The sequence below is a fragment of the Cupressus sempervirens genome, chromosome 11 (assembly GCF_028749045.1).
Source record: "Cupressus sempervirens isolate cs-2001-9-10 chromosome 11, ASM2874904v1, whole genome shotgun sequence".
In the NCBI taxonomy this organism is placed as follows: domain Eukaryota; kingdom Viridiplantae; phylum Streptophyta; class Pinopsida; order Cupressales; family Cupressaceae; genus Cupressus; species Cupressus sempervirens.
This window is the reverse complement of record NC_143128.1, coordinates 150,464,740-150,490,506: the sequence shown is the minus strand read 5'-3', so window position 1 is coordinate 150,490,506 and position 25,767 is coordinate 150,464,740. Positions and strand designations below refer to the sequence as shown.

At 34.4% G+C, this 25,767-nt stretch overlaps 1 protein-coding gene across 2 annotated transcripts; it reads left to right on the top strand.

The window, feature by feature from the left end:
- The first annotated feature begins 2,620 nt into the window (after positions 1 to 2,620).
- LOC149528646 (uncharacterized) lies at positions 2,621 to 4,592 on the top strand. 2 transcript variants are annotated; one of them, XM_089810709.1, is made up of 2 exons: positions 2,621 to 3,570; positions 4,224 to 4,592. In XM_089810709.1, exon 1 carries the CDS (start codon positions 3,113 to 3,115, stop codon positions 3,551 to 3,553), a length of 441 nt encoding a protein of 146 aa, XP_089666835.1. In that variant the 5' UTR covers positions 2,621 to 3,112; the 3' UTR covers positions 3,554 to 3,570; positions 4,224 to 4,592. The 2 variants fall into 2 exon arrangements, with proteins under 2 accessions (XP_089666835.1, XP_089666836.1); XM_089810710.1 differs by having other exon boundaries at positions 2,959 to 3,570; positions 4,204 to 4,592.
- Positions 4,593 to 25,767: the final 21,175 nt, after the last annotated feature.

Here is a 25,767-nt window from a genome sequence, read left to right as displayed (position 1 = left end):
ATCAATGGACAACAATGACATGAAATATCAAATGACAATCTATATTAATCTCCTAGTTGTGCTCTAAAAGTGGTTCAACCTGATTAATTTTAGACATTGAATTATTTTTCCAACATAGTCTTACTGTTATGAAGTTGTTGAAAATGGTTGTGATGTAAGCACACTGCTATGATACAAATAGCTTTGTTGCAACATTGCTTCAACTTTCTATATTATTGGATGTTGATATTTTGAATGAATCACCCAATATCTTGAATGAGGTTTAGAAATGGTTTCACCATTTATTTAGTGTATTTTTGATGTTGTTGTTAACTCGGATAGTCATTTTCTATAATAGCATTATTGTTGTTATACCAGACAACATTGTATCTATCATCATATATTTGTAGAAAATTTTATTTCTATTAATAAAATGCTTCTTTCAATAAATAAAAAGGAAAATGACTATGATAGACCTCAATTTATAGAAGTTTGTAGGATTAGATGAAGGGCTTAGGTGAAATTGGAAGATCAAGGGATCAAAATTGATGCCATCTCTCAAGCACAGAGAATCCAAGACAAGTGGAGCAACATAAGTAGTTAAAGATGGTTAGCTAGACTATCAAGAGATCAAGTGTGGTAATCAAACATAGGAAGTAATGGAGGGATATTATTTAGTGAGCTACTACAAAGTACTTTAGAAGACTTTTGTTTTTGAAAAAAAAGATTATCCTTTTCTTGTTCTATACTTTCAAGTATAAGATGACTTTTAAATTGTAATTTATGAAAAAGGGATGACCACTCTAATGCCCTAAGGTAAAATGACAAAATTGAAAAGTGAGGAATATAAGCTTTAGCTAGATACTTTGGTATACTACCTGTCATGTATATAGAAGCTTTTTGACCCAAAAGTGGATCTTGTGGGAGTTTGACTCGTGGGATCTTCACTTTATGACCGATTATCCCATGTGTGTAGCATTATGAGAAAATTAGGTAATATTGGGAGATTAAAGATAGGCTATGACAAGAACATAAAAGGACCAATAAAATAAAATAGATAAAGGTATTTATTTAATTTCTATTGGAGTAAAGGGAGATATGTGCTAGACAAAAAATTAGTAAGGGCTTAGACCTTAGAAAAAATATGAGGAAATGAGTTAAGATGAAGAATGAGATAATAAGACTTAGAAAGACCTATTAATTAATAATAGAAATATTACTTAATATGCAAGTCAAAAGTATAAATAAAATAAATATAAACTTAATTTACATTTAAATAATCATTTATTAATAGGCAAAATGACCTAGTACTAGAAGTTTTTCAATGGTTTTGATAGGAATTGTTGATTTGACACCTATATAACTTACTGATAAAATATCCATACTTATTGATTTAATGTCCAATTCATTTGTGAACATTGCACCGATGGTTGTGAGCTTAAAGTTGTTAGTACAATGATGACTACCCATAATTGAATGAAATGTACCCTTCGTTGTTAAAAGTAACCAATGATGTGATGACACATCAACTGTGTAAATATGGGTACCCTCTTTGTACAACTATTGGTCTCACTTTTTATTTGGGATTTTTTGGACAATTTGACAAAAACAAATTTGATGTGGCATCATAACTAATGATGTGGACTTAAAATCTTAGTTAAAAGTTGATGACTTGTCAAGTAAGTTGTTGTACAAAATTGGGCATGATTTGAAATTTCCACATCAAATATTGATAGGTGCGAAGTTTGGGTGTTCAAGTACTAGATCCTCTCCCCTATATAACTATCCTAATCATTTTCATTGAAATGACCCATTGATATAAACATGAAGAAAAATATTAAAATCACCTCTTAGCTTCACTTATTCTACCCCTCCTTGTGGGTAATGGCTAAATAATAAACTAGAGACTTATATGATAACTGCTCCCTTGGTAAGATATATGTTTTACCAAAGGGCCCATTTGGTTGTTGGCATGAGAATTGAAAATTAGAATAGAAAAATGGAATGGGAATGGAAATGGGGAATGAGGATAGAAAAGGGCAATTCCAATCCTGTTTGGTTCACTTGGAATTCGATTGGGAATATGTTAATTCATTGTTTGGCTGTACAAAAATAGATTAGAAATCAGATTTATTTTTAAAATTATTTCCCTTAAATTTTTTTATTTTAATTTATTGTTTTTAGGTTAATTTTTTCAATAATGGTCAAAAGGTTAATTTATTTTCATTTATATTTCATTCATTGAAGTTAATGAGAAATATATTTTATTTCATTATTTTAAATAAATAGATATAATAAAAAATTGTTTTAAAAAAAAATGTAAAAAAAAAACTCGTTAAACTAGTAAAATATGTTCATTTATATACAGAAACACACAAAAATTAGACTCCACGATAATACTTGAAAAAATTATGCATGTGCAATCACAACGGATTTGAAAAAATTATGTAATTTGAAAAAATCAAATTATGAATAGGAATGACCTATTCTACTAACAGATATTGGTTGACATAGACATGCTCATTTTAGGGGCAAAATCGAAATATGTCTTCCTATTCCCAATTCTATTAAGCGCACCAGCGAGTATAAAACATATTGTAATTTTCTTTTCCTATTCGAAACTTATTCCAGCAACCAAAGGTGCCCTTACTATTTACACGTTTCATCATGCATTTACATCACTTATAATCTTTCAAAGCACGTGAAACCTCTTTTCTCCATTTTTTCCATAAACGTGCTCTGTATTCCTGCAATAATTTTAGGGTTTTGCAAAAGTTATCCACTAAACCGGTCAAAGCATGATGCGGCTGCTCATGTAATGTAGCTTGCATCATCATGCACGTTTTCTGATACTGAGGATTCCATTACAATCCTTGAATTATGGTCCTTTGATTCCAATTTTTCTCATTTTTTCTCTTGGCTCATGAGAAAAATCACATGACTTGCATTTTTATGATACAGGGATTCATACCATTGCCCACCCCCTTACATTCTTATACCTCAAATTCTTGCCGTTGATTCCATTTTTTCCTCATTTTTCTCTTCGCCAATGATGAAATCTCAATACCCATTTCCTTAATTGTGCCCCTTTCTCATTGTCCATCTGGTCAATCTGATCTGATTGATTTCCCTAATGGAGGATTCTCAGAATAGAGAAAAAGAAGATGAAGTGGAAGAATTCATGGCTCTGCTTGAGAGGATTGAGTCGGAGAAAAGGTACAGGAAAGAAATTGAAGACACCCACAAGATGGATTCAGTGAAAATTTCTCAGACATGGCTGTCATCATTTCAGTGGGAAGATTTCAACAAGGCCAATAATGTTCCTCATCCTTGTCAATCTCAAGGGGATGGGCAACATCAATCTCATGGAGATGAACTAGAAGAGCAACAATGCGATGAGACTAGAGAAAGTATGAAGAGGAAGAGGGAAAGCAGCCCTACAGAGAATAATGTTGATAACAAAAGTAGTTCGTCAAAGGAGAATACCAACAACAACAAGAGGATTATTGCAGATTTTGATCTGAATAAAGAGGGAGATTCTGAGATCCCATGTTCCATGGGCCTCTCTTTATGACAGTCAAACCAAAAAAGGTAAACATCTCTCATGTCTATGTTTATAGCTACCATCTACAATATCTTTTAGCAATGTTATTTCCACAGGCATATTATGATCAGCTTTTAAAAATCCCAAACCTTCAAGTATGTAGCAGGTACTTGGAGTATACAACTACCCCAACCTCCCACATTCCACAATCACCTGGTGGCTCAAAAGGGTACTTGAATTTTTAGATTTTGAATGTTGTATTAGATATCTACTATGTTCCAATTGTTATTATGTTGAATGTGTAATGATGATTCTAATTCATATTGCAATTGTGTTATGTTGAAATATTTCAATTTGAATAAGTTATTTTTAAACATTATCGCATAATAATAACTAGTATTTCAAGTTCAATAGGTATTGTATTGTATAAAGAGCCCCTGCCTTCCCACTATCATCTCCCTGCTGTTCCAAAATTGAAACCCTTTATTCGCCTGTCCCAAAAACTCATCCCAGCCAACTGACATACCCCAGTATCAATGTTATATAGTGAAAGTCTAACATTCAAATAAGTCCTGGTATTGGCATTAATTGGTTGAAAATAGCTATCAGTCTTTTAATTATGTTATTCATCTCTGACGGCGTGTCTGATTCGCTGGCTTACTAATCTTAATTTACATTAGTTTCTGGTTTCTAATGGCAGATGGGTTTCTGGAGTCTTTTGGCCAGAAGTGTCTCGAGAAACCATCGAACTGTGGTTAGTTGGATGAGTTAAAATGTACGGTTAAGCCTTATGCAATTGGACTGAGATTTGGGTGGATCGATTCTTTAAAGAGATAACATTAGAATATTGATGCTGATGTTGGTCATTACATAAATAAGATAAGAATATTTGGAAACCGTGGTAATATGCCTACACCTAGTATAATGGCTGCTGGTTTTATTCGCAGAGTTCATATATAATAGAGTCAATGTATCAATTGTTTAAGTGTATGAGGGGTCCTCCATGAAAAATGTGTAGGAATCTTTTAGTAAAACTAATGATAAGATATTTTAAATCTTTATTCTATAATTTTTTTTGCTGGCATTTTAAAGTTAATGTTCTATTTTTTTTAATTATCTATTTGTTTTAATTTATATTACTGAATTCTATAATTATTTTTTGCTGGCATTTTAAAGTTAATGTTCTATTTTGTTTGATTATCTATTTGTTTTAATTTATCTTACTGAAAACTATTATTTGTAAAAGATTTGAACTTTAATGAAATTTCATCTATATAATGTTTATGTGAAAGAAGTATTATGATATGTGGTCTTTAAAAAAAATGTTAATATATCATTCTTGTAAGTAAGGTGTGAGAATTAACTAGATGCAACAAGTGTACAATTCATGTTCATGAGTGATAGCTTCATATGGGTTCCTCTAAATTATGTCAATGAGTTTTCCTCAAGGGTCACACAATTGAACCAATCATATAATCTAGCACAATGTGAAAACACCATCTGCTTGATATATTTTAAAGAAATAAATATTTGTACGGTATCTCAAATGGACTTATGGTCTTAGATTTATATGCTTCAGTTTTCATATTAATAGTCCACCATGCTATCCAGAATAATGAGTTATCCACTTGGTGTGAAAGTTTCTAAGTAAATTCAATGAAAATATTTATCCCTTCAAATACATGGAGATTCACCATAATTGCTACTCTTGTCTTTTGTCTTTTCATTGTCAAGCCTCTACCCCTAGAGGGAGGGAACTAATGTTTTCTCTTGAGCTCCTCCCTATATATTTTGACTCTTAACATGACACATTTACCCCTCACTTCAGCAAGATAGTCATTAGTAGAGTGATCATAATAACGGTGATACATACAAAATAGAAGAGTCGCACGTTTTCAACTATGTGCCTTTCTACATGTAGGTCCATTAATCACCTTAGAACAAAAAAGTTTAGGTAAAAAAAGTTTCTTGATTAGTAGGAGAGGATAATAAATGAGAGTATGTGGAAAAAGAATGAGATTCAACACTTTTTTTCACACATCCTAATGTATGATAAAAAATGGTGTTGAAAGATTGGTCATGCCCCCAATTTCTTAAGGGAATATAATTTTCTTGTTGTTTTCTACTAACACTATTCTCAATGAATCCATAAAAGAAGACATAACACTTGGTTTGATAGATTCATCAGGAGTGGTAGTAGCCAAAAAGTTGTTAAAAAGAGAAGTTGGTTGAGATTTCATGAAAAAAAGATCATTAACTATATATTTTCTAATAAAAGTTGGATTAAAATATAATGTATGATCTTTGGATAAAGAGGAGGAAGTTTCTACAGTCTTTTGAGGTTCATCTTCAATCTAAGGTTCCTTCATTGTGTATGTAGAAGGGGAAGTCTGAGCATATTTTATATTTAAATAAGGGTTAGGTGCATCATCAATGTGAAGGGTATACATAATATTGTTATAAAAAAACTTGACCTTGTGATGAAAAGTAGAAGGAACAACATGCATAGAATAGAACCAAGGTCTCCCTAAGAGAAGGTTATAGTTCAGGGGTCCAAGTATAACATGCACATGTGTATCCAATGTCACCTTACCCACCTTAACATGTACTATTATAATACCCAAAGTTCTCTTAGTAATGTTATGCAATCCTCAAATAGGAATATTATTATTAGGTTGAATAGATGTAAGATCAACATTTATAGCATTTAACATATCCATAATATGGACATTTGAACTAGATTGATTATGAATCAATGCACAATGTATTGTATTTTTATTAATAGGCACATATACCATAAAAACACCATAACGATCTTGAATCTCTCTATTAGGAAAATCATCACGAGTAAACACAATTGGAGGTGGGAGAGGGGTACCATTCATGCATTATAAAAAAAGGCATTCATGTTATCTTCATTAGGAGGTGAAATTGAAAGAGTAGATAAAGCTTTTTCCAAGGCTTCATGATATGTAGGAGATGTTTTAAGAATTTCCCAAAGAGACATCTTAGTGGGGGTATTATGTAATTGTGATACCAAATCATAATCTAGACCAATATTTTGAGAAAGATAAGGTGGAGGAGGAAGAAGGGGTTGAGAAGATAGGAAAGAACTAGGAGGTTGAGGATTATTCCTTGTACAATAGGTTTGAGACACCACATGATAATCCAAAGGATCACTATATTTCCCCTTAATAGTTATTAGAGGGCAACCTTTAAGGGTGAGAAGAGGTTTAGTTGAGGAAGGATAACCCTTGATAGTGAGGATAGGTTGAGAAAGTTTAACCAAATTAAGACCTTGCTTCTCCATCTAGGCTTATCACTAGAGGAGAGAGCATTAAGGAGATTTCCATTATCCTCTTTTCCCAAGGTATCCTTAGGATAGAGATTATGGATTTCCATTGATGGTTTCACTTTAGTAGGAGCATAAAATAAAGGAAAGATCATGTTGATAAAAAGTAGTTAAAATGTCTTCTTCTTGTTCTAAAATATCCATAAGAGGAGGATATATGTTAGGAGAAGAAGAAACATGAAGCTTGTCATATTGAAAAGAAGAGGTAGCAATTATCATGTTATCTTTTTCACGAGGAAGAGAATAGTCAACATCTTTATCTAGAAGTTCATCCCAAATAGTGATATTATTAATGGAATGAACATCTCTATAAATAAAGTACACTATAGAAGAGGAATAATCACGAGTTAAAGCGAAATTCATAAAGATGAGAGGATTGAGAGAAGATATAGGATCACCTTTAACTAATGTATCCTCATAGTCAAGGCCTAAATTAAGAGAAGGGCCAATATCAATTTGCCACTCATCCCCATAAAGAGGAAGATCATATGATAAGGCTAATTTGATAGGATCCTGGTGTTTTATGTCAAAGATAAGGGAATGATGTTTATAGAATGCTTTGAATAACTTTTCGATATTAAAAAAAGAGAAGTACATCTAGAGTAGATCCAAATAATCATTATGTCATTAAAATGTATGTAAGATCCAATAAATATTTAAACAATAAAACATAAAAAGTACATACTCAATATTTTAAAATCTATGAAAAAAGATCTAATTAAGAAGATCTAAATATTACTAATGCTAACAAGAGTATATCTAGATGCAAAAAGAAGAGAAAAAGAAATATAAATACATAAGATAGAAAAATCCAACTTCAATAAGAATTGGGGTAGGATGTCAGGTTCACCAAAATATATAGTGAAGTTGAATTGCAATAGAGAGAAAAGGGGAATCTAACACCCCAAAAGAAAGAGTTGACATAGTTGGTTCAGCAAAATGTATAGTGAAGGTGAACTCACAAGAGAATGCAAGGGGGATCTAATGCCAAGACCAAAAGTGGAATAGTCATTTGTTGGGTTCACCAAAATGTGTATGGGGGAAATGAATCCACTACCCTATGTACAGATGAAGAATAAAAACCAAGATCCACCTCCTAATGTAGGCCCTATTGCTAGGAGACAATATTATGGATACATTATCCATATAGGAACAACATTGACTCACAATGAAAGGCCTAGATCACTATTTCCCAGTGCCACTATTAGGAATATAGGTACACACTCAATTCTTGAAACTCGAGATGAATGTACCTAATACCTATTTAGAAAATAAGAAAATGTCAAGTGTAGATGCTTGATCAATATATATACACCTCAAGCACATAAAACATAGATAATCATAGTGAAGGAGAATGAGACACTATGCAAATCTCACAAGAAAGTGACTACAACTTTTTCTCACTTCGTACTAGCAATAATGAGAAAAATGCGTAGTGGAGTAGTACATCATACACAACAATCATATAACATTGCACTAAATTAAAATATTTAAATAATAATTGTAAGGCCATTTGAGCATATATCAACTAAAAGTAAAAGATAGGTATCCACAACATAAAGAAACAATGATCATGAGTCCATATACATCTTTTAGATGCATAATTCATAATCAAATCCATATACAAAGTACACCTAATGCAAGGATGGTGGTAATAACTATGTTTCACTTACTAATTCTAATTACTAGCCTTCTTCCAAGCCTACCAAGCATATTATATGCTACCCCTTAGGATTCTCCAAGGTTAGAGACAAGGTGATTGGCCTATTCCTTATGTCACCTCACCAATTCCAAATGTCTGTACCTAACCCTTCACAAAATCAACCAACTACCTCTCACAATACCCAACACCTCCACCACCATACACCCTCTAGGATTTTTCACAACACCATACCCCAAACTGCTTCCAAAAGACTTGACACCTTGACAATAAAGTGATTTCAACCATTCAATAGGTTATACATACTTAGCTAGCCTTAAGACATCAATACTTACAAACTCATTTAATGAGGCTTGTTGAGACTCAAAATCGAAGCCCTGATTTTGAGTACCACTGAGAAGATTAAACCCTATAAACACTTCTTGATGCATGTGTACTTGATTGTACTTGTGAGGCCTAAGAGGTGTTTAATGTTACTAGAACCTTTAATTTAGTGTGTCCACTCATCCCATGAAGTTAAATTATCATTTTGAGCCATTTCGTGAAGTTTCGTTTTGAGCATTTGTCAAACAACGATAGGAGGTTGTGTTTGCATGTGAATATCTTGCACCAGTAATGTTTAATGACTCGTTGCATTGGGAGTATCTAGTGTCCATACCAAAGAGCCTATGTTTCAGATTTTGAGTCATTTTGAATCCATATGAATAGGTTTTGAATCCCTCAAAGTTGGTTATTTACTGATGTCATGTTGATATGAGTTGTTCTGAATTCTGGGAGGCCCTATTTGCTATAATTTTGACCCAATTGACCAAAATGCTAAAATTCCTTTTGCGTTGCATATTAAAGGTTAGAGATTCGCTATGTTTCAAGTGTCAGCTTATGACAAATCCATTTGATTAGGTTTCGAAATCAATTCCAAATGCAATTTATAACTTTTTACTAGTGTCAAGAAGTGTAAATATGTTGAAACCCCTGTTTGTGATGTCATATCTCAAAATCCATGACAGATGAGATCGAATGGAATGTACCACTATGTTGTACCCTAAAAATACTTTAAGTATGCTAATTTTCAAGTCTTGATGAATCTATCTACACATGCACTTTGCCAGGTCCATTTCATTTGCAAAAATCACTTTTCTACCATTGTTCCCAGCTTTGCAAATTTGAATAGATCACTTTGACCATTCTCCAAATGCGTCTTGTTATTCTTCATGAGCCCAAATTACAGATTTATACTCTCCTCGTGACAGTGAACCAATGCCCTAGTTTTCATTTTCCCAAGTGTCTGTTTACCCTATTTTCAAAGCCAAATCCAAACACGTTTTATGGTTTTTTGACATGTTTTCTTGCAGGTGATTTTAAGTAAGTAACTTCAACAGTCAATATCTTTTGACTAAGAATTTGTCATGAGATGAGATTTGACAAGGTGCAAGTATGCAGAACAAAGAATCAATGTCCTGATATTCAGAGCTCGATCAAGTGTCCTAGTTAGTTTTTAAGGCCAATCAAAGAACCTCCTAACACAAAATTGACAGTCTGCAGAAAGATGTAAAATGAGCTTCAAATTCGCTTTCAGTGGTTGAATTTGTTCCGAATTAGAGCCAGAGGGCGATTGCAATTCAGTTGCTCAGAAACGGATTTTTTTTTAATCAGACCCATTTAGGGCCCGACTGATTCCATCAGATAAATGAAGCATTGGGAAATTGAAATTCTCCAATCATGGTGATTACAAAAATGATCACAATGTTTGTGTATGGATAATAAACCATGATTTGAGTATCTTATTTACAGTGCTTTTTAAAATATGGTATGGAGAATATGACTAGTTACAAGGATGATGGAAGTAGGAACTACCATAAAAATTTGGATAGAGATATTTGTATAGAGAAACCTCAAAACATGAAGCTTTTAAAGGGCTCTCTTGTAGAGGTGGAAATTTGAAAGTAGATCCATTGCACCTCATCATTTTTCAGAGGAATGCATTTACTAGGACAAGTGTGACCGAAGGAATGAATATCACAGAAGAGATGATTAGTGCGAACTCCATTACAAGGCAATTGGGAGATTAGATAGCTCTAGCAAAAACATATGTAGTTATTGTGAAAGAAAGTAATAATTTGCAATTTGCATGGGAATTGAGTGCACAAATTAGAAATTGCCAATTATTGTTATCTAAAGAAACCACAAGAGGAAGTTCGTTCATCATGTAGGAAGTAGAGGCTACCATCCAAGAATTAGCAAGACTGATCTTTCATGCAAAAGAGATTCACTATGATAGTGCAACTATGATTATAAAACTAAAGGCACACATACAAGCTTTGGAAGAACATGCAGATGCTGCCATTATACAGAGCACAACATTAGGACAGTTAGCGGCGGAAGCAGTTCCAAAGGGGCTTTACTGTTTGGGTATAAGATTAACAATGCAATGGGTTAACAATCGTAAACTCTAGAAGCATATGAATACCAAGAACAATTCTCCAAGGTTCACAGACAATAAGCTGTATCACTTTTGTGTGTTTTCAAATAATGTTCTTGCAACATTGGTTGTGGTAAACTCTACAACCTATAATGCAGATCATCCAGAGTTGCTTGTTTTTCATGTAGTCACAGATGAAATAAATTTTTGAGCTATGCAGGCTTGAATTGGATTGCATCAGTACAATGGTGCACTGTTCATGCCAATAGAAGCGGAAGAATACCACATGAAACGAGACAACCTTGTGAAAGAAAAACAAACTCAGAGGAGACCTACGAATGGAGGAGGCCGCATCAGGGGACATACAAGGAAAGGTTGTATAAAGAGGAAGCCACTAGTTTAAATATAAAAAATGCAGCAATGGAAGAGACTCCATGCAAAGAGTCCAAGGTGGCACATAAGATCACCACTTACGTTGCTAAGAGCTCCAAGAGAAGAGAAGAACATACGTGGTTGGAAAAGCCACAAGATAAAAAGAACAAAGTAGTGCATAAAGAGAAGCAACTCACGCTAGAAAAAAGGCAGAACAGACCCACGCAAAGATGGAAATCTGCAAACAAAAGGTAGAGTATCATGCTATGCAAAGTGCAGGGGAGGTGCTCACAAACCCGTGCAAAGATGGAAAACAACAACATAAGTGAATCCCACACTAAGACCACGTGAGGCATACACCAAGGAGAGCCTTTAGTTTATAAGCCGTAAGGATGTAGAGAGGATGTGATAAGCAAAGGTAAAACAGTGGAAAAACATATATCCCACATCGCTTGTGCAAGGGGCTTTTAATTTTATTCTTTAAATACTAAAACACACACATTTTATTCTTTAAATACTAAAACACACACAAGCCTTACTATCTTAAAGACAGACCCATTTTGGAAAGCCAGTGGCTATGTTGTGGGCCCCGAACGTGGATGCTAGCTAGTGGGTCACCCATGGCAAACTTTTAAATGGGCACGCAAACCAAGGTGATAATGTGGAAGCTTGTCGAAAAGTGGCCAAAGCTTGGCAAGGTGCTATGTCACCACTGAAAAATGGTGAAGTTTTTTGGTAGCGACATAGCGACCTACTAGAAAACTTTGAAATTCGACAATAAAGAAGTGTTGGACTCAGCAATAGTGACGTGGCAAAATGACTATTTGACAAGTGGCAGCCGAAAACAAGGTGTGCAGTGACTCAGCAATGATGTGGAATTCCATACCAACCATAAGGTGCCATGTGGCACAAATTTTGAGGAAGGCTATGACATGGTGGATTGAGAGTAGAACTCACATGATGGTGACATGTGGCACATCCAATGACTGTCACCATGGCGCCAAAGAAAAGATGCACGCTGATTAACATAGCGACATGGCGACCCAATCAAAGATTGACACGTGGCACTGATGTGGCAATAAGGTGGATGAGTCTGATAGTGACACATGGTAGAGGCTTCTGAGGTGGCATGCTTCCCAAAGTGCTGACATGTCAAGAAGATGACACGTGTCGCAAGGTCATTATGTCGTTGATGATGTGGCAAAATGCTAACTCATATAGGGACATAGCAACTGATGAGGTGGCATGCTGACATGGTAGAATAGAGGATGAATCAAATGATGCCATGTGGCACCCAGTTGGATGAGTCTAATGATTGTGCATGAAATAAAACAATCAGGACTCGACACGTGTCATGAGGGTGGTCAAACCAAGTTTGACCTAGATGGAATCTATGAGGGAAAATTCAAACAATATTAGAATTTAAAAAAAAAAAAAAAAAATTCTCCCTTGGCTGAACATGCAAGTGTTCAAATAAAGTTTGAATTGACCATATAGTTCAAACTTTATAAAAGGTAAAATTTTTGTAAAATGTTGTGCAAAGCCACGAACAGGAGCCTGAATTTCAAATGGCCATAACTAGGGTATTTTTTGCTTGAAATATACACTCCAATATACCATCAGAATCAAAAAGAGACGAGCTATCCATTTTTGAGGTTAGTTTTTGCACAAGTGCTCACTAGTTCAAGTTATAAGAAAATTTATGTTTTTTGGGGCATTCTCAGCAGAACAAGCAATTTTCATCATGGAGCATTAAAATCAGCTGCAGGCAAACATTGAAGTTGGTTGAAGCCTATACAAATTATGAAAAAAGTTTTTTGTGCTTCTAGAGTTCTTTTTTAACTGATTTTCACTTTTGCCTTGAGTTCAAATTGGGCATTAAAATCAGTTATGATTTTCAATCAAATATCTCAGATATTTCTTGCTTTTGGAGACCAAAATGATTGAAGGTTTGATATGCAGTTGCAGAGAGAGATTAAAGAGATTCTTTTCATTGCTAGGAGATGGAATTTCAAGTGGACACATGTCATCTTCACAACAGATCCAAGATTTCACTTCCTTCTATATCATTCTCTTTCTTTCTCATTGTATAGGTTCCAACTTTGAAGAAAAAGAGACTCAGTGCTGTGATACCATGGGGGTTCCAATCTTGAGTTTTCTTAGATCTGTGAGACCAATGGTTCCAATTTTTGATATATTTTCTTGATTGTGACACCAATTTCCTTCAGCATTTCTCTTGTATGAACAACAGTAGTGAAGATAAATACAAAAAGTTCAGATCTATTAGGGTTTTCTATGTTTTGATTTCATGCATATGAATGTATAATTTCAATTAAATGAATACAATTGAGCAGAAAACTCTTTAGTTTCATGTTGATTCTCGTCTCCTTCCTCTGTTATTTGCAATATTTTGTGTTTAAGAACAAATAGCTTAGACTCATTTGTAATCCCTTAAGGTTATATGTCTAGATAAGTTTTCTATTGGAACAAAGAGCTAAGTAAATGCTTATTTACCTTGATAGGGTTGTGGGTTTCATCAAGAGGATATTTAGTAAGTAGTGAAATCTTTATGAACATAGATGTCTATTTACAAGGTGAGTGGATAGATCAGATATTTGAATATAGGAATATGTCTCAGGTATCCATATGTATGTATTTGATTCAAAGAATTGCCCAATAGATAAGACACCGATCAATTACAAGATCACTTGTTTATGTTGTTGCATATTTGGGGTTTTGTTGAATTCAACATCATTAATCAAACATTTTTCCCTTTTATGTTGAAGAGCTAGAATAGAATGCCCTCACTTAGCTTATGAATTGCATTATCTTGCATTAAGCTACTACAGATCTATCTCATTACATGAGTTAATAAGAGAATTAAGGGTTACATCTTCTTATTAGATTCGGGAATATGTTTTTGCACTGGGACCATATTAATTGAATCTGAGGTCCACCCACCTAGTTTTTGCAGAGCCTGAAGTAGAAGAAGGGTCAAGCCTTATAGATGGCCCAGTGTCTAAAATGATATGTTAAAGATGGGAGTTAGTAGCCCCTAAATGTACCATATTCTCATCAGAGTAATATGAAACCTATAATGTTTCAAAACACCAACAAAATGGTGACTCTGATGGGGACAAAGGTTTTAAGTGCCTGAATTATGGAGCTGGAAACCTCTGATATATTTTGCATATTCAGTTTTGTATGCAAGGTTTTGTGTTCCCTAGTAAGCTTTATTCTCTTACAGGACTAGTTCTTAGATTGGATGTAAATTGTGTTGAGAAATGAGTATGCCTTCAATCAGTTCAATTTGGTGTGAGTTGTTGTTTTAATTTCAAAGTTAAGAAAGTCATGTTTCAACTTTGTGTAGAGGTTTCAAATTCAAGATAAATCTGAAGAGGTGTCCTCTATTTGCTGTTGTTTCAAGTCAGTTTGTGGTATCTTCAAGACTAATGCAATTTATGTCTCACTTAATGTGAGTGGTGACAAAAAGTTAATCTCTGTACCAGTGCAGTTCTATACATGAATTATGATTAGTTGCTGCAGGAGAAGAGTATATTCGAAGAGGTTGAAACATTCAAATGGTTCGTAAGATTTGTGATGTTCTGGCTCAAATAGTTCAGTAATGAATTGATGAGATTTTGGGTCTGCTATTGTAAATAGTGGACAAAGAACCTTTAGCCATTTGGATCTTGAGGTATTTTTATTTTCATGTATTATCTTTTCATGAAAATTGATTATTAAAAGATAGTGTTCTCCATCAAATGAGTTTTAGCACTAAGAGGAGGAGAATAGTTTGACAAGTTTCATACAGTTCATTGGATTGAGTTTCATCTTGTTGTATTTAAGTTTGTGAAGTGTCTTTGAAGAGATTTATTCGGTAGAAGGTTGTATAGATCCACTGCAAATTGTGAATCTAGGATTTATTATTGGTGAATGAGTTTCAAATCTTTGAAGAATGTCAAGTTTCCTTCCATCTAGTATGCATCTTGTCAATGAAATTTCTAGATCAATCTCTACCAAGTGGTATATGCCATTAAATCTCAATGGAATTCATGGTTTCCCAAATGTCATTCCTAATGATGTTAGAAATAAATTGCCTAAGTTTAGTGGGAACCATCTTGTTTCAGGTATTCATCATGTTGAGTTATTCAATGATTTGATGGGTGACTATGAGATTGCTCATGAGGATTCACACATGAAGTTATTTGTTCAAACTTTGGAAGGTGATGCTAAAGACTGATTTTTTTTTCTACCAAGATGTTCTATTTCATCTTCGGGTGAGTTGCATTCTATCTTCATGGAGCAATTTGAAGAAAGAGTAAGCATATCTAATTCTTATGATAAGCTCTTGAAGATTCATGTTAAGTGTGATGAACTTGTGCCTCAATTCAATATTAGATTTGTAAAAGTTTTGAATAATATCCCTAAGAATCATAGACTAGATGATCAAATGTGTTTAGTTGTCTATTTTGATGCATTTGACAAGAAAATGAACTATTTATTGAGGGATAAAGAACTTAGGACATTATATCAGGCTTTTATGACTGCTATAGAGATTGAAAACAATCTGAAATATGGATTGACTAGAAGTCATTTTGCTAGAAATGTGTGCTGGTATAATGTGTTTGAAAGGAAGGATGAATGTGGTGTTGATGCTTCAATTTCAAATCAGCTTATCAATACCCCTATTGTAAGTTTTAATGAAGTGGAAAATTTAGATTAACAAGTAGATACCCCTATTGTAGTAGATGATTTTGTTGAAAATTCAGAATTAAAGATATGTTTAGATGAAGTTTATTGGTTTCAAGGAAGAGATGAGTCTGTTCTTTCAAAATGTAATACACATGTTTCCATTATTACAATAGCAGATGATAGAGTTGATTCATTTGACAAGTTATACATGCAAGATATAAGTTCAGTTATTCATTCTTCTATTGATGTAAATTGGATTATTCATTATTCATGTGAAGACAATGACAAGAGTTGTTACTCAAATCAAGAAGAGGATAGTGATAGTACATGTTTGTCTTCACATGAATCTGATGTAAATTGGGAAGAAGAAAGCAATGACGGAAGTGAGTACTCCTATGCTAGTAAAGGTATGAGTTCTTCTTTTAAATCTAAAAGTGAAGTTCCATTCAGAGTTGTACAAGTTAGCTTGAGGTTGAAAGTTGTGAGGAAAAGTTGTCTACACAATATGAGGATAAACAGGTTGTTTATAAGGATGGATTACCTAATTGTGTAGATAAATGTCTTAAGGATATATGCAGTAGTAACCTGCAATATACAAATGATTCTGAGGTTAATGCATCAGCAGCTAAAGATAATTGGTTTGCAAGACATTTGAATCACCTTTATGAAGACAATGCAACTAATATTGATCTATTTTCTACATGCTTCGTTGATGGAGTAGACACTGAGTCTTCATATAGTTCTGATTTTTCTTCACATGCTGAAAGTCTCCATGAAGATGAAATGGGTAATGGTTTTAAAGTGTATACTAATGCTTTATATGGTGAAGATTCTGATGATGATTAGCCTATATTTTGTCAAGATGTTAAAAAAGAATCACTACATGGAGTTATCAACCCATTGTTTGAAGAAGACATGGAATTTTCAGATTTGATTGAGGCTAGGTATAATGATGATACATTATCCTACTATTGTGAGAGATCAGATTGTTCTTCTTCCGAGCTTGACATTGATTATGATGATGTTGCATCTCATAATGTGCATAACAAGGTGTTTGACGAAGTTATTAGTGAAAATTAGCATGTACCTTGTATTAAGTTTTATGATGAATACTCTAATGTGATGGCTAATCCATTTGTTGATTTTAAAGAACCATTGGAGGATCTTGTATTAGTTTTAAATTATGACATTGATGACATGTGTGAATATAAATCTAATTACTCATTTGAAACCCAGACGACAACATTTGAGGAGATGCAAAGTCATTGTATGAGCAATATATATAACTCATTTGATGAAGTTGAATATAAGGCCTTTGTATTTCTATTTGATGATGTTCATGAGCATGTTGATGTTCTTTTTCATAGTGAGCAAGAGGTTGAAGTTATGCCAAGTTTTAACATGCACTATGAAAATGATGGCAATGATTTTGTTTTGTCAATTGAAGAAATTGGTGAAACTAATATGAGTGATAATGTTATCTTACCTAATGATGAAAAGAATGAGAATCATATTTATGACAAAGATAAAAGTTTTTGACAAGTTTTGATGGCTCGAGGCCATCATTTGTACATAGGAGTAGTTGTTTTTGCTTTCAATAAAGTTGTTCGAGAGAATTTTTTGTTGTTTTGGGAATGGTCTACTTCTTCCAGAGATCTGAATCCTTGCCATACCCACAAGGGACATGCATCCCCAGATAGAGCCATTGTTGGGACTCAAAATCAAAGCCCTAATTTTGAGTAGCATTGATAAGATTAAGCCCTACAAATGCTTTTTGATACATGCGTACCCACTTGTACTTGTGAGGCCTAAGAGGTGTTTAATATTTCGAGCACCTTTTATTTAGTGTGTCCACTCGTCCCATGAAATTAAGTTGTCATTTCGAGCCATTTCGTGAAGTTTCATTTTGAGCATTTGTCAAATCTGCATTTTTTCTCGTGTCAAATAGTGATAGGAGGTTGTGTTTGCATGTGAATATCTTGCACCCAATAATGTTTCATGACTCACCGCTTTGGGAGTCTCTAGTGTCCATACCAGAGAGCCTATGTTTTAGATTTTGAGTAGTTTCAAATCCATATGACTAGGTTTTGAATCCTTCAAAGTTGGTTATTTACTGATGTCATGCTGATATGAGTTGTTCTGAATTCTGGGAGGCCCTGTTTGACTTGCTATAATTTTGACCTAGTTGACTAAAATACTAAAATTCCTTTTGTGTTACATTTTGAAGGTGAGAGACTCATTATATTTCAAGTTTGAGCTTATGACAAATCTGTTTGATCAGTTTTCAAACGCAATTCCAAATGCAATTTATAACTTTTTACTGGTGTCAAGAACTACAGATTTGTTGAAACCCCTGTTCATGATGTCATATCTCAAAATATGTGATAGATGAGATTGAATGGAATGTACCACTATGTTGTACTCTAAAAATACTTTAAGTGTTCCAATTTTTAAGCCTTGATGAATCCATCTGCACACTTTTCTAGGTCCATTCCATTTGCAAAAATCGCTTTTCTACCATTGTTCCCAGCTCTACAAATTTGAGTAGACCACTTTGACCATTTTCCAAATGCATCATGTTATTCGTCATGAGCCCAAATTGCAGATTTATACTCTCCTCGTGATAGTGAATGAACGCCCTAGTTTTTGTTTCCCCAAGTGTCCGTTTACCCTATTTTCAAAGCCAAATCCAAACATGTTTTATGGTTTTCTGACATGTTTTCTTGCAGGCGATTTTAAGTAACTTCGACAGTCAATATCTTTTGACTAAGAATTTGTCATGAGATGAGATTCGATAGGGTCCAAGTATGTGGAACAAAGAATCAATGTCCTAATTTTCAAAGCCCGATCAGGTGTCCTAGTCAATTTTTAAGGTCAGTCAAAGGACCTCCTAATGCAAAATTGACAGTCTATAGAAAGATGTAAAATGAGCTTCAAATTCCCTTTCAGTGGTCGAATTTGTTTCAAATCAATTCCAGAGGGCAAGTGAATTAGTTTTGCAATTCAGTTGCTCAAAAACGAATTTTTTTAGTCTAACCCATTTAGGGCCCAACTGATTCCATCAAATGAATGAACCATTGGGAAATTGAAATTCTCCAATCACAGTGATTACAACAATAATCACAATGTTTGTGTATGGATAATTAACCATGATTTAAGTATCTTATTTATAGTGCTTTTTAAAATATGGTACAAAGAATATGACTAGTTACAAGGATGATGGAAGTAGGAACTACCATAAAAAATTGGATAGGGATATTTGTATAGAAAAACCTCAAAATAGGAAACTTTTAAAGGGCTCTCTTGCAAAGGTGGCAATTTGAAAGAAAATCCACTGCACCTCATCATTTTTTAGAGGAATGCATTTACTACGACAAATGTGACTGAAGGAATGAATATCATAGAAGAGATGATTAGTGCAAACTCCATTACAAGGTAGTCGGGAGATCAAATCACTCTGGCAAAAGCATATGTAGTTATTGTGAAAGAAAGTAATAATTTGCAATTTGCATGGGAATTGAGTGCACAAATCAAAAATTGCCAATTATTTCTATCTAAAGTAGCCACAAGAGGAAGTATGATCACCACCATGCAGGTAGTAGAGGCTACCATCCAAGAATTAGCAAGACTAATCTTTCATGCGAAAGAGATTCACTATGATAGTGCAACTGTGATTATAAAACTAAAGGCACACATATAAGCTGTGGAAGAACGTGCAGATGCTACCACTAAACAGAGCACAACATTAGGACAGTTAGTAGCAGAAGTAGTTCCAAAGGGGCTTTACTATTTGGGTATAAGATTAACAATGCAATGGGTTAACAATTGTAAACTCCAGAAGCATATGAATGCTAAGAACAATTCTCTAAGGTTCATAGACAATAATTTGTATCACTTTTGTGTGTTTTCAGATAATGTTCTTGCAACATCGGTTGTGGTAAACTCTACAACCTATAATGCAGATCATCCAAAGTTGCTTGTTTTTCATGTAGTCACAAATGAAATAAATTTTGGAGCTATGCAAGCTTGGTTTGCTTTGCATTAGTACAATGGTGTAGTGTTCACACCAATAGAGCCAGAGGAATACCACATGAAATGAGACAACCTTGTGAAAGAAAAGAAAACTCAGAGGAGACCTATGAATGGAGGAGGCTGCAATAGGGGACATACAAGGAAAGGTTGTATAAAGAGGAAGCCACCAATTTAAATTAAAAAAATGTAGCAATGGAAGAGACTCCATGCAAAGAGTCCAAGGTGGCACATAAGATCACCACTTACATTGCTAAGAGATCCAAGAGTAGAGAAGAACACATGTGGTTGAAAAAGCCATAGGTTAAAAAGAACAAAGCAATGCATAAAGAGAAGCAACTCACACTAGACAAAAGGTAGAACAGACCCATGCAAAGATGGAAATCTACGGACAAAAGGTAGAGTACCACTCTATGCAAAGCGCAGGGGAGGTGCTCACAAACCCATGCAAATCTGGAAAACAACAACATAAGTCAATCCCACACTAAGACCATGTGAGGCGTACACCAAGGAGAGCCTCTAGTTTTGAAGCTGTAAGGATGCAAAGAGGATGTGATAAGTGGAGGTAAATTAGTGAAAAAACATATATCCCACATCACTTGTGCAAGGAGCTTTTTTATTCTTTAAATACAAAAACACACACAAGCCTTACTGTCTTAAAGATAGACCCATTTTGGAAAGGTAGTGGCTATGTTGTGGGCCTTGAACGTGAATGCCAGCTGGTGGGTCGCCCATGGAAAACTTTTAAATGGGCATGCAAACCAAGGTGATAACATGGAAGCCTGTCAGAAAGTGGTCAAAATCTAGCAAGGCATTATGTTGCCACCAAAAAATGACAAGGTTTTCTTGTAGTGACATAGAGACCTGTCGAAAAACTTTGAAATCCAATAAGAAAGAAGATTGGGACCCGATAGTAGTGACATGACAAAATGACTATCTGACAAGTGGCAGCTGAAAACAAGGTGTGCAGTAACTCAGCAATGATGTGGAATTCTAGACCAACCACAAGGTGCCACATGGCATGGATTTCAAGGAAGGCTATGACATGGTGGATTAAGATTGGAACACACAGGATGGTGACACGTGGCACATTCGACGACTGTCACCAAAGCAAAGATGTACGCTAGTTAACATAGCAACATGACAACCCAATCAAAGATTGACATGTGGCACTAATGTGGCAGTGAGATGGATGAATTTGATAGTGACACGTGGTGGAGGCTTCTGAGGTGGTACACCTCCCAAGGTACTGAGATGGCAAGAAGATGATAGTTGTCACAAGATCACTATATCACTAATGACATGGCAAAATGTTGACTCAAATAGTGACATAGTGATTGATGACATAGCATGATGACATGGCAGAATAATGATGCCACATGGTACCGAATTGGATGGGTTCGATGACTATGCATGAAACAAACCAATCAGGACTTGATAGATGTGATGAGGGTGGTCAAACCATGTTTGACCCAAATGGAATCTATGAGGGAAAATTCAAACAATATTAGAAAAAATATATATTTTTAAAAAAAATTCTCCCTTGGCTGAACATGCAAGTTTTTAAATAATGTTTGAATTGACCATATAGTTCAAACTTTATAAATGGTAAATTTTTTGTAAAATGCTCTGCAAAGACATGAATAGGAGCCTGAATTTCAAATGGCCATAACTAGGGTATTTTTTGCCCAAAATATACACTCTAATATACTGTCAAAGCTAGGAAGAGATGAGCTATCCATTTTTTAGGTTATTTTTTGCATAAGTGCTCACTGGTTTGAGTTATAAGTAGATTTATGTTTTCTAGGGCATTCTTAGTAGAATGATTAGTTTTCATCATGGATCATTAAAATCAGCTAGGGGGAAAACATTGAAGTTGGTTGAAGCCTATATGAATTTTGAAAAAAAAAATTGTGCTTCTAGAGTTCATTTTTAACTAATTTTCACTTTTGACTTGAGTTCAAATTGGGCATTAAAATCAGTTATGATTTTCAATCAAATATCTTAGATATTTCTTGCTTTTGGAGGCCAAAATGATTGAAGATTTGATATGAAGTTGCAGGGAGAGATTAGAGAGATTCTTTTCACTACTAGGATATGGAATTTCAAGTGGACACATGTCATCTTCACAAAAGATCCATAAATTCACTTCCTCCTATATCATTCTATTTCTTTCTCATTGTATAGGTTCCAGTTTTGAAGAAAAAAGAACTCACTATTGTGATACCATGGGGGTTGCAATCTTGAGTTTTCTCAGATCTATGAGACGAATGGTTCTAGTTTTTGATATGTTTTCTTGATTGTGACAACAATTTCCTTGAGCATTTCTCTTGTATGAACATTAGTAGTGAAGATAAATAAAGAAAGTTTAGATCTGTTAGGTTTTTTTATGTTTTGATTTCATGCATATGAATGTATTATCTCAAGGAAATGAATACAGTTGAGTAGAAAAAAATTTAGTTTCATTATGATTCTCGTCTCCTTCCTCTGTTATCTATAATGTTTTGTATTTAAGAACAAAGAGCTTAGACTCATTTGCAATCACTTAAGATTGTATGTCTAGATAAGTTTGTTGTTGGAACAAAGAGCCAAGTAAATGCCTATTTACCTTGACAGGGTTGTGGGTTTCATCAGGACGATATTCAGTAAGTAGTGAGATCTTTATGAACATAGATGTCTATTTACAAGGTGAATGGATAGATCAAATATCTAAATATAGGAATATGTCTCAAGTATCCATATGTATGTATATGATTCAAAGAATTGCCCAATAGATAAAGCATTAATCAGTTACAAGATCACTTGCTTATGCTGCTACATATTTAGGGTTTTGTTGAATTCAACATTATTAATCAAACATTTTTCCGTTTTATGTTGAAGAGCTAGAATAGAATGTCCTCACTCAACTTATGAATTACATTATCTTGCATTTAGCTATTATAGATCTATGTCCTTACATGAGTTAATAGGAGAATTAAGGGTTAAGTTTGCTTATTAGATTCAAGAATATGTTTTTGCACTGGTACCATATTAATTGAATCTGAGGTCCACCCACCTAGGTTTTGTAGAGCCTGAAGTAGAAGAAGGGTCAAGCCTTATAGTTGGCCTAGTGTCTGAAATGATATGTTAAAGATGGAGTTAGCTACCCCTAGATGTACCGTTTCCTCATCGGGGTAATTTGAAATCTATAAGGTTTCAAAACACCAACAAGGTTCTTCCTTGTAGCCCTACCTTAGGGGTTTTAAGGTAGGATCTCACAGTCTCTCAAAAAAATTATTAAAACTAAAGAGTGATTTAGATACCCAATACCTAGCTTGACTAAACTCCAAAAACATAGATTCCCAACTTCTGACTAAGGTATATAACCTACAAGCATAAGTCTAAAGAATTAGGCCTAAACCACACGTATAAACTCCAAACTCAGTAACTATTCAAAGTATAATAACAAATGAACTTCAAGACACCATTACCTTACCAAAACTTGTCCAATTGCTGAATTTTTGATCTTCTAGCCTTTGAATAGATGGCATATCCACCAAACCCTTCCCATTATGAGGGTTTCACTGCTGAATACAGAGGCTGACTCCAAACTCCAATATCTCAGCTATTTCATTCTTCAAAAAGATGTTTATGTTGGTCTCAGATTGGTTTTGACATTTGAGTGTCAACACACCTAACCAAATTTTCAAGATGATGCCGAGTATAATATAGATGCCGAACTATAGTGTGAGCTGAGTTAGAGATTCAATAGGTGCTGAGTGAACTTTAAGGGTCAAGTGAAGTTCAAGTGCCAAGTGGTAAGTGATGTCAAGTCACTATAGGTGTCGAGCAAAGTATATATTCCAAGTGAAATAGAATTACTATAGGAGCCAAGTGAGACAAAATTCCTATATGTGTTGAGCATCAACAATTAGTAAGTGTCAAGTAACACGAAATCAACAATGAGTTTGTGCCTTCACAAACTCAGATGTAAACCATTTTTGAGCTGACTTACAATGAATCTTGAAGGATCTTGAAGATAAGATCAAATCTTTTGCATTACCTATATAATCAACACGTAGCTAATAAGAAAAATGGAGAAGGCATGCAACCAATAAGAAAATTGAAAGAATTGAGTAGGAAAAGGAGAATGAATATTGATCGTAGATTCATACCTGACCCTAAGTCTTTGAAGCTTTTAAAAGGAGGATGAAACCCCATTATGTGTGCATATATGAGAAGTCTATGGGTGAATTATAGATAAGTTCATAGGGGTGTTTAAAGACTTGGAAGGAAGAGAAGAATTGCAGAATCCAATTGATTGAGAACAGAGTATCAGAGTTTCAAAAGGAGAAGACATATCAGATCAAGCAAGGATCATAGAAGATAGAGTAGAACAAGGATCTAGAATTAGCAATTGAAGATAGCAAGTAATCAGGTCAAGACTTTCTAATACTCTCTAGCAATTGTATTAGGAATGGAAATCCTATGATGATAGGTTTGTTTAATAGCCATGATGCAAGCCTTTAAACAAGATGATAAATCCTTTAGCAGAGTAACATTCCAAGTGAATGTTTGTAAATCCTTTAACTATGTCACTTTTAATAGGGTGTAAAGTCTTTAACAGGATGTGCCTTTCATAGGGAAGACCATTGGAAGTGGTCAAATTTTGTAACCTTAAACAGTTACATATTGATGCAATGATACTTTGTGGGTGTCATCCCCACCCTAGTTTTATCTTCTCATTTTGGAGGGTTTTTGGTTTACCAAATTCTGTGTTATCTATTTTCATACATGTCTTTACTTTTATGTTTATTAGATGAATTAGATGCATCTGAATGATATCAGTTAAAAGGTCTTGAAAAGTTTTAGATGAGAAAAGTTAGTTACTTCTGATTCAACCCCCCCCGCCCACATCCCCACTATCAAAAGTAAATCTTCCCACTTGTAAATTTCAATAATTAGTATCATAGCTAAGTTCTCACAAGGAGGAGCCTTACAAATTGGAGAAAAGATCTGGAAATGGAAGTCTACAAACTTGGGAAGATCATAGAGAATCATGCAATTGATATACAACTTGCTCTACACACTTTGGAAGAAGCCAGGGAGGAACTGAGAAAATCCTTAAAGAGAAGAAGAGAGATTTCCATAGCTGAGAATGATACACAATACAAGGAGATTGACACCTCAAAACTATTTGCAAATGGAGATTCCAAAGAGTTTGATGTAGCAATAGCAGACCTAATGGAGAAGAATACAGCCCAAGAAAAAGAAATTAGAACACTCACGCTTGAACAAGAATCACAAGCCATGATGCTTTGTGAGGTGACTAAATAGAAGAAAAGAGCCATTGAAGCTAAGGCTATGCTAGAGGAAGACAAGAGAAACCTTGCCAATAGACTGGAAGAAAAGTCAATTGAGCTTGTAATAATTTCAAACATGCAACTAGACACCCTAAGTCAGATGATGAATGCACATCATGAACTGAATGTCAAGGACATTGAGATCTCTACACTAAAGAGGCAAAATGAAAAACTGCAAAATGATCTAAAAAAAGGGAAGGAAATTGTAGAAAGCTTCAACAAACTTAATGAGGCCATTAAGTACTTTGAGCAGCTACTAAAATCACCAAGGGCTAGTAATGATACTTCAGGACTAGGATACATCACCACTAAACAAGGATAGTCATCCAAGACTATAGAAGAAATAAATAACAAAGCTAAGAACACTAAACCTAC

Bases quoted from the DNA above. Each gene is read 5' to 3' on its own strand.
- LOC149528646 (XM_089810709.1), top strand. From the start codon at position 3,113: ATGGAGGATTCTCAGAATAGAGAAAAAGAAGATGAAGTGGAAGAATTC.